At 41.7% G+C, this 15,089-nt stretch overlaps 1 protein-coding gene across 5 annotated transcripts in view; it reads right to left on the bottom strand.

Moving 5' to 3' along the window:
• Nucleotides 1–15,089, bottom strand: part of DENND4C (DENN domain containing 4C) — a 143,185-nt gene that overhangs the window by 68,751 nt on the left and 59,345 nt on the right. For all 5 annotated transcript variants that reach the window (XM_073665817.1, XM_073665870.1, XM_073665857.1 and 2 more), the window contains exons 5-11: nt 13,413–13,582; nt 12,486–12,727; nt 12,053–12,119; nt 7,523–7,581; nt 5,340–5,484; nt 4,852–5,027; nt 1,572–1,672 (exon numbers count right to left, since the gene is read on the bottom strand). In XM_073665817.1, coding sequence (XP_073521918.1) covers nt 1,572–1,672; nt 4,852–5,027; nt 5,340–5,484; nt 7,523–7,581; nt 12,053–12,119; nt 12,486–12,727; nt 13,413–13,582 — 960 coding nt within the window. The remainder of the gene's footprint in view (nt 1–1,571; nt 1,673–4,851; nt 5,028–5,339; nt 5,485–7,522; nt 7,582–12,052; nt 12,120–12,485; nt 12,728–13,412; nt 13,583–15,089) is intronic.

The following is a 15,089-nucleotide window of genomic DNA, read 5'->3' as shown; positions in this document are numbered from 1 at the left end:
AACAGGCTGATAATTTTCAGGTCGTGCAGTACATATGGGATCGATTGCTCTAGGGGTTGCCTGGGTCCTAGGACGCTTTGCTGGGGGTTCTTCCTCACCAGAGGAGGAGGAATAGAGGAACGTGGGATCTTCCTCACTGCCTGAATCCGTGTCGGGAGGCAAGGAAAGAGTATGCCTCCTCTGGTGAACAGCATCTTCTTGACGAATGGGCCATTTTTAATTTATTTTTCAAAACACTGGGAATGTGTGTGTAAGTGGTAAAATAGATGTTAAAAAAAAAAAAAAGTTTGTCTAATAAAAAATTACAGTGACCACACTAATGACCTATAAATTTACCTGGCACTAACTATTCTATCTTTTCGCAAAAGAAAAACAGACATCACCAACACTACAACGTATGCTCCCCTAATGCACTCACTAAAAATGTATGACGCAAATAATTTTCTTTTTTTTTGCAAAAGAAAAACGCTACCTATAAAACTACTCTGTATGATTTTTTTTTCTCTAAAAAAATTAGACGTCTTTACCTTGCTACCTATAAAGCTACACTATTCTAACTACTATTATATATTTTTTCCAAAAAAAAAAGCAGATGTCACTTACACGGACATCCACTACTCATCTCTAACTAAAAAAAAAGAAACTGATCAGAGGGCTGCGGCCACGGGAAGAGCACGAATGCTCAGGGCAGAAAGCCGTGCAAACACAAAAAAAGCACGAAAAAGGTCGCAAAAAATTAAATTGGGAGTGGGGTAAAGGGGGGACTGGAATAGGAATTGGGGATCTGCAGCTGCTGTGATCACAGATGAGCCACACAGCAGCCAGCAGCACAGGAGGCAAGATCACAGATCTCCGCAAAGGAGATCATAGCACACAGCAGGAGGCACAGCTCTGGATCACAGGGGGGATCGCACTGGCCACCAATGAATCTTTGTCTCAGGTAACACGGGGATCACCGCAGAGCGGTGATCGCCATTTTATATTAACCCCTTTGGCGCAGATTGGCTGAACAATAGTTTCTGGCCAATCATTACCAAAGGGGTTAATCCGGCAAGGTGACGTCTGTGATTGGTGCGGTGTCAGAAAGCACCGGTCACAGCATGTCAGAATTGACCAGCCAATCACACTGATCGCTGTGGGAGGAGGATGGGGGGCGGTACAGACCCCCGGGGCAACGTGCAGGGATGCCCTGCTGTCAGAGACAGCAGCCATCTAAACCCGGTCACCGCGTGATGCAACTCGGGCACCGGAAATCGCGGCGCCATATGTATAAAGGTGGTTTGCGGGAATGCAGCTCCTGCAGAGCAGTTTATATACGGCGCATGTCGGGAGGGGGATACGTATACTAGTCAACATGACACTCAGCTATGAAACCAGGCCACAAGCCTGCAGTAGGTACTCATGTGCGCTGACAATCCATCAGCGATTGCATTGTGAGGGAGAGTTGCTGTCAGTGATTGACAGCAGCATTTAAATGGTTAAACAGCAGCAATAGCAATCGGATCAAGCTCTAGTCACTACAGTTACAGGAAAATGCCAGCTGTGTGATACAGAACAAAATGACCACATACCTGTCAACAGTTGGGGGTGGATCTTTTTCAAAATACTGAGGAGGTTCTTCACTGGTTTCTTTGGAAGTTGCTTCCAGCTTAAGTTTCTCTTATCCTCCGACCTGCAAAAATAACACGAAGCTAAGCAAAATAATGTATATTTAACATGAAATCTTGGCAAAAAACACAAGTTAACAGTTCTTTTTATCTGTTACTTAGAAAGTTTATAGTTAATAGTATGACTGTGAAGCAAAGTCCCCTTTCACAATGCTTTCTTGCTCATGTTAAGTGGTCACTTCAGGGCTTGAGTCAGAACCTCCCGCAAAACAGGATTCGGGTGTACACGCCGACGGGGCCATTGACTATAATGGTGCTGACAGAGTCAACGTGTGCTCTGACGTGAAGCATTTTTGGGCGTGTACGTCTACTGGAGGCGGTCACCCAGACGCAGTCTGTTACGTCTGACGTCCGCCTCCAGTAGGCGAATACGACAGAAAACGATGCACAACAGAGCACACGTTGACTGTCAGCTCCATTAGTAAATGGCCTCGTCAGCGCATACAACCAAATCCCGTTTTGCAGGGGGGCTTGGATGCCAGCCCCAACGGGACCACTGAACGTGGGCAAGAATGCAATGTGAAAGGGGTCTTAGCCACAAGCGGAGGTTGAACAGAGACCGTGATTTACACTGTATTGTGAAATACTGTGGGATTGTAGTATATGTAGTATATAGTATAAGCGATCAAATGATTGAAAGTTCAAATCTCCTCAGGGGCCTAAAGTATAAAGTAAAGAATATACACTGCTCAAAAAAAAAACAAAGGGAACACTTAAACAACAGAATATAACTCCAAGTAAATCAAATGTCTGTGAAATCAAACTGTCCACTTAGGAAGCAACACTGATTGACAATCAATTTCACATGCTGTTGTGCAAATGGAATAGACGATAGATGGAAATTATTGGCCATTATCAAGACACCCTCAATAAAGGAGTGGTTCTGCAGGTGGGGACCACAGACCACATCTCAGTACCAATGCTTTCTGGCTGATGTTTTGGTCACTTTTGAATGTTGGTTGTGCTTTCACACTCGTGGTAGCATGAGACGGACTCTACAACCCACAGAAGTTGCTCAGGTAGTGCAGCTCATCCAGGATGGCACATCAATGCGAACTGTGGCAAGAAGGTTTGCGGTGTCTGTCAGCGTAGTGTCCAGAGGCTGGAGGCGCTACCAGGAGACAGGCCAGTACACCAGGAGACGTGGAGGGGGCCGCAGGAGGGCAACAACCCAGCAGCAGGACCGCTACCTCCGCCTTTGTGCAAGGAGGAACAGGAGGAGCACTGCCAGAGCCCTGCAAAATGACCTCCAGCAGGCCACAAATGTGCATGTGTCTGCACAAACTGTTAGAAACCGACTCCATGAGGGTGGTATGAGGGCCCGACGTCCACAGATGGGGGTTGTGCTCACAGCCCAACACTGTGCAGAACGCTTGGCATTTGCCACAGAACACCAGGATTGGCAAAGTCGCCACTGGCGCCCTGTGCTCTTCACAGATTAAAGCAGGTTCACACTGAGCACATGTTGTGACAGAGTCTGGAGACGCCGTGGAAAGCGATCTGCTGCCTGCAAAATCCTTCAGCATGACCGGTTTGACAGTGGGTCAGTATTGTTGTGGGGTGGCATTTCTTTGGAGGGCCGCACAGCCCTCCATGTGCTCGCCAGAGGTAGCCTGACTTCCATTAGGTACCGAGATGAGATCCTCAGACCCCTTATGAGACCATATGCTGTTGCGGTTGGCCCTGGGTTCCTCCTAATGCAGGACAATGCCAGACCTCATGTGGCTGGAGTGTGTCAGCAGTTCCTGCAAGATGAAGGCATTGAAGTTATGGACTGGCCCGCCCGTTCCCCAGACCTGAATCTGATTGAGCACATCTGGGACATCATGTCTCGCTCCATCCACCAACGTCACGTTGCACCACAGACTGTTCAGGAGTTGGCGGATGCTTTAGTCCAGGTCTGGGAGGAGATCCCACAGGAGACCATCCGCAACCTCATCAGGAGCATGCCCAGGCGTTGTAGGGAGGTCATACAGGCACGTGGAGGCCACACACAATACTGAGCCTCATTTTGACTTGTTTTAAGAACATTACATCAAAGTTGGATCAGCCTGTAGTGTGTTTTTCCACTTTAAGTTTGGGGGTGACTCCAAATCCAAGCCTCCATTGGTTAATAAAATTGATTTCCATTGATGATTTTTGTGTGATTTTGTTGTCAGCACATTCAACTTTGTACAGAACAAAGTATTCAATGAGAATATTTCATTCATTCAGATCTAGGATGTGTTATTTGAGTGTTCCCTTTAGTTTAATGGGTTAACAGGGATTTATTTTTATATATATACACTGCTCACAAAAATAAAGACCATAAAATAATAAACATATTTGGTATGCAATGTCCATAAAAGTCCAGTCAATCAACATTTAAAATTACTAACCCATAGAGTAAATGCTATGAAGTGAAAAAACATCATTATGCCACAATTGTTTTTATCTACACACGTTCCTAAAAAAATGAAATAAAATGTATCAGCTCAAGAAAAAAAAACAATCCCTTACACAGATCCTATATAGGAAAATAAAAATATTATGAGGCCTTGGAAAATGGGGACACAAACCGGATTTTTTCTTTTTATTGTCAGATTATTTTTTTTTCACCACTTGATCACAAATTTAAAAAAAAAAAATTAATGGAAGTTTGATATTGCCGAAACTGTACAGAAAAACCTTGTCGATGGATAATTTTTACAATAAAATTAATGCCGTAAAAGCCAAACCCAAAAACATTGTTTTTTTTCACCACTTCAAATTTTCTTCCAGTTTTGCACTTATATGGTAAAATTAATGGTATAGTTCAAAACAGCCCGTCCCGCAAAAAAAAACAAGCCTTCATACAGCTACATCAATGGAAAAATAAAAAGTGATGGTTCTTGGAAGATGGGGATTTAAAAATAAAAGTGCAAAATCAAAAAGTTTGGCTGCAGAGGCAAGGGGATAAATGGAACACATAAGAAAAAACCTTCATACACTGTGTTTGCCTTGTGCAGGGCACGCCATGCAACAGTACATATGGAAAGATATCTTTACCACAAAGCTCTCCAGCTTTTCAAGACGTCTAGTAAAAGAGCAAGAAGTAAATACTATAGAAGAAACAAAAGTCATACTTTAATTACTGTATTGAATCTAAAAGCATATTTAATGTCATTTTTTTAATTGAGCGTAGTAGCAAGTATGTAGAACTTACAAGTAGATCATACTCGTGTCCAAGTCAATGCAGACTACATCCTGGGGAGGGTCAGAGAGATCAAAGTATCGGGAATCTACTCCGACAATAAAAGGGATTGGCGCATTAAGCACCCCTGCCAAGGATAATGGGCACAGAGGAACATATGGGCACTGCCATTGAAAAGGGAATATCATCTGCAAGCAAAATATGAAATACAATATTACTAACCAGGTTAAAGCGATCATTTCAAGAACAAAAACAGCCATACTTGATAGAGGTGTAAATAAAATAATCATGTAATAATCACAACCTCACAAATACACCAAGATGAAGAAATCAAAAGCAAACTAATCAGTAATAATCTACAACTGGAAAAGATATTGTGAATCGCAGTGCTCACGTGTCATTTGTTTTCATTCCAAAGCACATCTTGAAGATCTCTGAGCAGCTTAAAAAACACATAATATCGCACAGGAAAGAAAGCTAATAAGACAGGTTATACTTACAGCTACAACGGCCTCTGCTACGCCAGTCAGAACGGCTGGTCTAAGCGAGTGCAGAAGGATCTTGCATTCTAGCAGTACAAAATTCAGCAGCGTAACACAGTTTTCTGGTCCCAAACTCATAACTAAAGTACTAAAGTTCGCACCACTGCAAAAAAAGGTGAAGGAAAAACATGTAAATATCTTAGATTTCTGCGCAATCAAATCATGTTCGAGGTGAAATACCACAAGCAACACATCCACAAATACCCAAAACACAACCTCATCTTTTAGGCTGTATTCTACACTCAAATAGGATTTTTTTTCCATTAAAAATGACACATACTTTAGCTATTCTCAGCCGGTACAATATAAAATGATCTGTACACCGAGCGCTCTATATGAAGACCTACAGATCCAGCACTGCTTCCTTACAAGGGCTGTATGGTTCGCATATTTATAAGGACAACAGTTCTTGGCTTTTCCAAGAATTTTTTAGTAGTAGGAGCAGTTCTATCTGATAAAGAACCATAAGGCTATAGGCAAACAGTTTTGATTCCTTTTTTAAGCATTTTGAAGCTGGAATAAAAATCACTGAAAAACCGCTTCTTTTCAATGTCTATTGAACAACCACTTTGATGATCATATACAGTAAATGTTACATTTTTTAGAGCGTTTATTTGTCCACTCCATATTTTGCAAAACGCGTGGTGAGTGAACAGAAAATGCATGTCACGTCTTTGAGCTGTCTCCTAATGAAATGCTCTAAACTAGGCACTAACCAATTAAAACACCTCAATAAAAATCACCTCGCAAAACGCTCTTCAAAACCACTTTAGGAAATGAAAGACTCCTCCTAAAACGCCTGTAAATAGGAGCATTTTCTGAAATTGTTTCCACTTGAAAACTCATCATTTTGCAACGCCTCAAAAAAACTCCACGTGCGCATATTGTAAATTGTCTGTACAGCTAGAGAGTTAAATGATAAAATTCTCACTGTCCGAATCCACAGCTCTTACCACAAGCCAAATATATTAAAGGGGTTGGACACCTTTGGGGGCAATTTGTTTTGTTTCAGTTAAAGCAGTTGTCTGAGACTTTAATATTGATGGCTTATCCTTAGGAAGGTCATCAACATCTGATTGAACAGCTATCAGCGGGGTGCCGCATGTCGCACCCCCACCAATGTGCTCAATTGCACAGAATAATTCTGTCAACTGTTAAGTGGCCATGGCTGGGTACTACACATCCACCCCCTATTGATTTGAATATGGGGCGGATACACAGTACCCAGCTGTGCAGATCCACAACTGAGCAATTTTGCCCAGCACCAAAACTGGGAACAGCTGATCGGTGGGGGTGCCAGGTGTCACACCCCCACCGCACAGATATTGATGACCTATCCAAAAAATAGGTCATAAGTCCCAGACAATCTTTTTAAATTCATGTATTTTGGACTATAATACATTTTTGCAATTGGGTTTCATTAAAAATGTTGCATTGTTTGGTTTTTACAGTTTCTCTGCTTCCCTGCACATTGCTGGCGGCAGAATGAGAAACTAAGAATCTGTCAGTAAGCGCATTCTGCCATGGAGTTTTTTTATCTGTCTTTCTGTGCTCCGCTCAGCTGATACAGGACCACATCAAAGTTGAGCTGAACTTTTACGTGATCATAAATCAGCTGAGATAAATTTGGTAAAAGACCGATATAACAAACTCTTTCAGAAGGTCCAGACTGATGGATTCTCAGTTAACTCATTCAGCAGCCTGCAATATACAGTATTAGGCCACATGCCCACTGTCAGTATGTGATCAGTATTCGGTCAGTATTTTTTCTCAGGAGTGGGAGTCAAAACCATGTGAGGAACAATCAGAGAAAAGGTATAATAAAAACAAGTCACCAATTCTGCATTAATCACCCACTCCTGAGAAAAAATACTGACCGAATACTGATAGTGGGGCCAAGGGCCTAACATGTGGGCTATAAAAGGAAAACAGGTGGAAAGTGTTTTACTTGAATACATGTATTTAAGTAAAAAAGAACGTTCTCATGCTTTAAGAAACTTTTTAACTCAAATGATGAATCTGAAAAGTTGAACAACTGTATATTTACTTCAAGGAAAATTGTGGAGAAAGAAAACAGCATTATTTCAATAGACCACATCGGTGTCTTGGTAACACTAAACCAACAAGTTAATGAATATTACCTCAAGGGCAAAGGGGTTGACACAGGCTGAGAGAGAACCAAGGCATCATGTGCGGAGAGCTGTGCAGCAGAGAGAAAGGAGTATTAAATGACAAACCGGCCATGAAAGAAAGAAATCCTAGCCATTCATTCTCTGCCATTATCTGCGCACTATCCATGAACTAGAAAATATCACTGAATGTAAACATTGATGTAAAAATTAGGTTATGGGAACCATAATGCAACAGATACATCCACTCCCCGACGAGAACGTTACACACCAACACATGTATGAATGGAGCACATGAAAATACACAGGCCAAAAGGTATGTGGAAAGCAAGGAGAAAGCCGCCTTCTCTTCTTAACCCATTCCAGATATATGACCTACCATTGTGTCACGCAGGTGTTATTCAGCCAGCATCTGCCTCTAACAGCTGTGACCGGAGTTAGTGTAGATCACTGCAGTTTAACCCTTTAAATGTCATGGTCAATCTCTAACAGCACCATTTAAGGGGTACAATCCTAGATCCTGGCGCCCACTGCACTCCAACTGCAAAGTGATAGTGAGGTGCTGATGGGCTGTCTTGAGACTGGTGAAGGTCTTCGTCACTGCCATTTTCATACTCTTATGAAGCCAAGCTACAGGCTCAGCATCAAAGAGACTGAAATTTTTACTATCTAATGCCATTCTGAAGTACTAAAGTACATACAGTCATATGAAAAAGTTTGGGCACCCCTATTAATCTTAATCTTAATGTTTTATAAAAATTGGTGTTTTTGCAACAGCTATTTCAGTTTGATATATGTAATAACTGTTGGACACAGTAATGTTTCTGCCTTGAAATGAGGTTTATTGTACTAACAGAAAATGTGCAATCTGCATTCAAACAAAATTTGACAGGTGCATAAGTATGGGCACCTCGCCAGAAAAGTGACATTAATATTTAGTAGATCCTCCTTTTGCAAAAATAACAGCCTCTAGTCGCTTCCTGTAGCTTTTAATGAGTTCCTAGATCCTGGATGAAGGTATTTTTGACCATTCCTCTTTACAAAACAATTCCAGTTCAGTTAAGTTTGATGGTCGCCGAGCATGGACAGCCCTCTTCAAATGATCCCACAGATGTTCAATGATATTCAGGTTTGGGGACTGGGATGGCCATTCCAGAACATTGCAATTGTTCCTCTGCATGAATGCCTGAGTAGATTTGGAGCAGTGTTTTGGATCATTGTCTTGCTGAAAGATCCATCCCCTGCGTAACTTCAACTTTATCACTGATTCTTGAACATTATTGTCAAGAATCTGCTGATACTGAGTGGAATCCATGCGTCCCTCAACTTTAACAAGATTCCCAGTGCCGGCATTGGCCACACAGCCCCAAAGCATGATGGAACCTCCACCAAATTTTACTGTGTGTAGCAAGTGTTTTTCTTGGAATCCTGTTTTTTTGCCACCATGCATAATGCCTTTTTGTATGACCAAACAACTCAATCTTGGTTTCATCAGTCCACAGGACCTTCTTCCAAAAAGAAATTGGCTTCTCCAAATGTGCTTTTGCATACCTCAGCCGACTCTGTTTGTGGCGTGCTTGCAGAAACAGCTTCTTTCACATTACTCTCCCATACAGCTTCTCCTTGTGCAAAGTGCGTTGTATAGTTGACCGATGCACAGTGACACCATCTGCAGCAAGTTGATGCTGCAGCTCTCTGGAGGTGGTCTGAGGATTGTCCTTGACTGATCTCACCATTCTTCTTCTCTGCCTTTCTGATGTTTTTCTTGGCCTGCCACTTCTGGCCTTAACAAGAACTGTCCCTGTGTTCTTCCATTTCCTTACTATGTTCCTCACAGTGGAAATTGACAGGTTAAATCTCTGAGACAGCTTTTTGTATCCTTCCCCTGAACAACTATGTTGAATAATCTTTGTTTTCAGATCATTTGACAGTTGTTTTGAGGAGCCCATGATGCCACTCTTCAGAGGAGATTCAAACAGGAGAACAACTTGCAAGTAGCCCCTTTAAGTAGCTTTTCTCATGATTGCATACACCTGGCTATGAAGTTCAAATCTCAATGAGGTTACAAAACCAAAAAAAGTGCTTTAGTAAGTCAGTAAAAAGTAGGTAGGAGTATTTAAAACAAGAAAATGATAAGGGTGCCCATACTTATGCACCTGTCAAATTTTGTTTGAAAGCAGATTGCACATTTTCTGTTAGTACAATAAACCTCATTTCAAGGCAGAAACATTACTGTGTCCAACAGTTATTACATATATCAAACTGAAATAGCTGTTGCAAAAACACCAATTTTTATAAAACATTAAGCTTAAGATTAATAGGGGTGCCCAAACTTTTTCATATGACTGTAGAACAAGTGATCAAACGATCGCAGGTTCATGCCCAATAGGGGGAATTAAAACGATGGAGCAAAAAGATTCAAATGTATATAAAAAAAACGTTAAAAAATGAAAAACAAAAATTTTAATCACATTCCTTTTTCCCTGGTTAAAAATAATAGAATAGGCAAATTTAATTTTACCTCGTCCATAGCAGTCCAATCTATAAAAATATAAAATTCTTTAAAAGGGAAAAAAAAAATTGAACAGCACAAATTGCCATTTTTTTGATTACTTTTTTTCAGCAATCAAACATTGTATGTACCCCCAAAATGGTACCAATAAAAACTACAGCTCAGTATGCATCTTGCCAGGTCATCTTTATCGGAAAAAGAAAGCTGTAAATGCAAAATTCAAAAACCTAGAAGCAAAATAGATTTCACCACACGTCACAGCCTAGCATCCACCGCGTGCTTTCCCAATGAAAGCAGAGAAGGAAAGCGCGCGGTGGATGCTGAGTTGTGACGTGCGGTGACACCCCGCCCATCAATCAGGGGGGCGAGCGTCACTGGGTCACACCTGGCAGCAGCCGGAATTTGACGTGACATCAGCGGATGTCAGCTGAGGTCAAATGATGCCTAGTGAGCAGTCCAGCAATAGCGCCGCTTAGGCTGCGTGCCCACTATGCCTTTAAGCGTTTCTGCAGCGCCAATTCCGCCGCGGAAACGCTTAAAAAATGCTTGGTAGAAGGTCTGCAATGGTCCCGAAATCCGCAGCATGAGGAAACGCGGTGAAATTACCGCCATTGACTTGCATTGAATCGCATAATATCCGCATGAGTACATGTGCACATGCGGATATTAAGCGATTCAATGCGCGGATGGTACCCGGGTCTGGAGAAGAGGAGATTCTCCTCCAGACCCAGATACCATAGTACCTGTAGTTAAAAAAGAATTAAAATTAAAAAAAAAAAACATTATACTCACCTTCTGATGGCCCCTGGTCTCCTGTACGGTGCGTCCGGTGTCTTTGGCGGCACGCGGTGGTGTAAAAGGACCTTCCATGACGTCATTTAGTTATGTGACAGGTCACGCGACCGCTGGCGTCGGCGGTCGCATGACCTGTCACATGACTAAATTACGTCATGGAAGGTCCTTTTACACCACCGTGAGCCGTCGAAGACACCGGAGAAGGAGACCGGGGGTTATTGGAAGGGGAGTATAATATTTTTTTTGTTTGTTTTTTTGTACTATTGATGCTGCATTTGCAGCATCGTAACTTGGTCACACTATATAAATCCATGGATTTATATAGTGTGACCAAGTTGTCAATCACTTTTCCAAGTGATGCTAAAATCGCTTGGAAAAGAGCTTGATAACCCGCATGCGGAAATTCATGTGAAGAACACTTGACAAGAGCTTCTACCTGGCAGGAAAACGCATGTAAAATCTGCATGTATTTGGCAGGAAAAACGCATGTAAAATCTGCATGTATTTGGCAGGAAAAACGCATGTAAAATCTGCATGCGTTTTTCCTGCTAGGGAGATGCAGAAAAAATCCGGAGCATTTCAGCTTTGTGGGCACTTAGCGTTACAGGCAAGAATGACCAAAGAAAGTATTTACAAAAACACTTGTTTCCACAGTTTAAAATTGAAGGGGGCATTGTTAATAGTAGTGGACAACTTCTTTAAGCGCCCGCCGATCTATAAATATTTATCAATTGATGGCAATTTAATGGCCTGTAGGCACAGGTGGACCCAGCTCCAGATAAGCTGTAATAGATCGCTCAGTGAGCAAAGGCTGCCACTGTTTTTGACAGCACAGTTCCCATTTACACAGGACCATGTGCTGCCGAGAACGATCATCTTTTGCATAAACAAAAAGATCATTTCACCCACGAATAAGTGTTTTATTTGTTCATCAGGTGATTGGCAGCCTGTTTACACTGCAAGTTGATGATGAATGAGCATTCCAAGGAACGCTCGTTCACGATAATCATGCAGTGTAAATGGACCTTTAAAGTCAGAATTGCATTGGGAGATCAAGAACCGGTTCTTGTATTGAACTCCGTTTAAAAAGCAGCGGTAACTTGTAGTGAATCTTGCAAACCAGGAAAAATGACTTGTACACTGCCCTGTCAGCTTGTGCTGCCTACTACTGGATTGCGGAGTTTGGAAACCTATATGTTACCATTTATTAGTTTAAGAAAAAAATAGCGTGTTACCTGTACAAGGATTCTTGGCCGCTGTGGTGATGGGAAGGGAACATTGTGCATGAAGTGGGATATGTGTCTAATGAAACAAAAATACAATAAAACCCACCTGTATCACCCAATACCACAATGTTCACAACATTCAACAGACAGCTCCAACTACACAGACAATCTACATCTTATTTGTAAAAAGGGGCATAGACAGAAAGCGGTGTCTACAGAACCAGATTCCAGCTGACATTTTTGTAGTGTACAATAGAGTTCCCCAAACTAATCCCTATACCTTACCCACGAGCACAGAATATCACAGCCTATCATTTATTTGTAACTAGAATGACCTAAGTAATCAACCGGATTTCTAATAGACCCACTGTATGACTACAATAGACCACACTAATAATAAATAGCCAACACAACGAGACAAAAATGCCAAAACGAGACCTACTTTTCAATGGGAAGTGTATGCGGGCCGGACACAGAGAGCTTATAGATGAACATTAAGAACTTGCGGAACGTCTCAAAGAAAGGCCAATGGGACAGCAAACAGATACATTTGTTGGTGTTGATGATATTAGAGGTCATCACTTTTTTCTCAACTGCTGTTATGAGCCCTAACTGGATCATCTGCTTCTCGGCCAGCATTTCTCGGGGGTAGGGTTCATAGAATTGTATAGCAGCACCATATACCTAGTGGGAAACAGAGAGCCATTCAGAAAATCAAACGATCTGGCCTAGTTTTACATATCGACAACATGGTAAAATGATGATCAAAACATTTCTTTTTATTGAGAAGTGAAAACATGCAATAACATACATATTTGATTAATACGTCCAGAGCTACCTACAGCGTACCCGGGTGAAATAACAAGAAATGGTGACATCAATTCTATTTAGCAGTCTTCCTTTCATTAAACCTTGTTTTTTCTTTTGCTTTGTGATACTAAACAGACAAAACTCTGCCAAATCATGACACTAGCAGCAATTGTCACTATTAAGACACAGAAATCAGAGGGCCCAATAACAAAACTCAGGGCCACTCCTGTCTATACATTAGCTATGAAAGACCAGGGGGAAGGTTCAGTACCAGGCCCCCTCCCACCAGAGATCCCCCCAAGCATTCCCTTTACTCTATGGTAGGTACACAACCGCTGACATTGCATTTTGTATAATGGTGAGCAACACAATATGGAAAACTAAATGACCATGCTCTCTATGCACTATACAAATGGTAAATGCAATTACAAGAAAAAAATAGTTATGTAACATTCTTCTCAGCGCTGTCTTAATACAAGCCAGCGAAAAAGCGATAGTATACAAGTCATCAGACGTTTTCCTGGAAATATGTAATAGATCATATATACTGAGAAGGTACCTTTTCAGCATTAGAACCAGTTAGGACAAATGTGGAGAATACAGGTAATGGGTATTTGATTTTGGGAGCCCAAGATTCAATTGTTGCTCCCATAGGAAGGCAGAAAAGAGGGACTGATTCGGGTAGAGGAAATGATTCATAGTTGTCTTCTGGATATCTGAAGATCATATCTGGAAGAGAAAAAAATAAGAAACGTAAAACAGGAGCATGTTAGTTTGGGTATATGGTGCGTGCTGCTGACCACGTGTTCTGTTCTGAAACCTCATTGGTGTGAAACCACATTTTAGTAACACAAATGACAAATGCGTTTAGTGTTGGTAGAAATGGTAGAGACTATTAAAGGGATTTTGTGAGTTCAGTTTTTAGTAACACTTCTCAAAGGAAATCTGTCAGCAGGTGTTTGATATGTAATCCGAGGGTAGCATGAGATAGGAGCTGAGACACAGATTTCAGTGATGTGTCACTTATTAGGCTGTGTGCTGTTTCAATACAGTGTTTTATCAGCAGGAGTCGGAGCAGCTGTTGATCTAGCTGCCAGTGTGCCTCGTGGTCCAACCATGCCCCTGTCAATATACAATGTACATAGAAAGCTGCTAATCAGGAGTGTGGACGGGGTTAGCTTTCTGAGCGCTGCTACATCTAAAAACTCTGATTCTATCACAAATGCTGCACCCAGTAAACTAAATGATTCAACACTGGAATCAGGGTCTCTTTCCCTACATTATGCTCCCCTCAGATGAGGGAACAAAAATCTAGTGACATTCTTTTTAAATCTTAGAAAATACTAAAGGGTTATTGTTCTCACTGCTGGAACCCCCCACCAATCCCAAGAATAGGGCTCTACAACAGCCCCATCTGAATGTAGTGGTGAATGGACCTGAGAATCACCACGCTATTCATTCTCTATGGGACTGCTGGAAAAAGCAGAACGCTGTACTCAGTTATTCCTATAGAGAATGAATGAAGAGATTAAATGCAAATCTGGCCACCGCTCTTTTAACTCTTTTCAGAAGAAGCTCTGCAAGAGCCCTGTTCTTGGGATCGATGGGGGTCACAATGGTCGGACACCCACTGATTAGCAAGTCATCAAGTATCTTTTGGATAGATGATTACTTCTAAAACGGGAATAATAATTTAGCTTTTGATCCGACTTACATTTTTAAAAGTACCCTTTTTTCTGCAGCATGGCCGCACATCATGGGAGCTTTAAAGACACCTTTTCTTCTTGTTATGTCATTAGTGTTGTTTTGCTTAAGGGGAATCTGTCAGTAGGATCAAGCCTCCTAAGCAGTTTATATGAGCATACAGGTAATAGAAGGTAAAATGATACCTTGATATATGCGATCCGATGGCTCATTCCAGAGACATCCACTTTTTCTTGTATGCAAATGAGCTGTTCAGATCTATGGGCCGGACACTGATCTCCCTGAGTATATGCCTCCAGAGCTTATTTTATATGAAAGAAGGCATTACCAGTGTAAGACAAGTAATGACTGATTCTTTGCTCACATAATGACACACAGCTCTGCAGTGAGATAAGAACAGTGCAGCAGAGCTAACACAGTACAGCAGAAGGGAACTTTGTCTAATTGCAAAACATGCGCAGTTGTCCTCTCACAGTACTTTAGCTTCCATCTCACAGGTAGGCAGTGTGGGGAAACGGCAGAACAGCAAAGC

This window comes from Phyllobates terribilis, unplaced genomic scaffold (assembly GCF_046119375.1).
Source record: "Phyllobates terribilis strain yellow unplaced genomic scaffold, ASM4611937v1 Scaffold_1__5_contigs__length_1240528914, whole genome shotgun sequence".
In the NCBI taxonomy this organism is placed as follows: domain Eukaryota; kingdom Metazoa; phylum Chordata; class Amphibia; order Anura; family Dendrobatidae; genus Phyllobates; species Phyllobates terribilis.
This window is presented reverse-complemented; position numbering and strand designations above follow the sequence as displayed.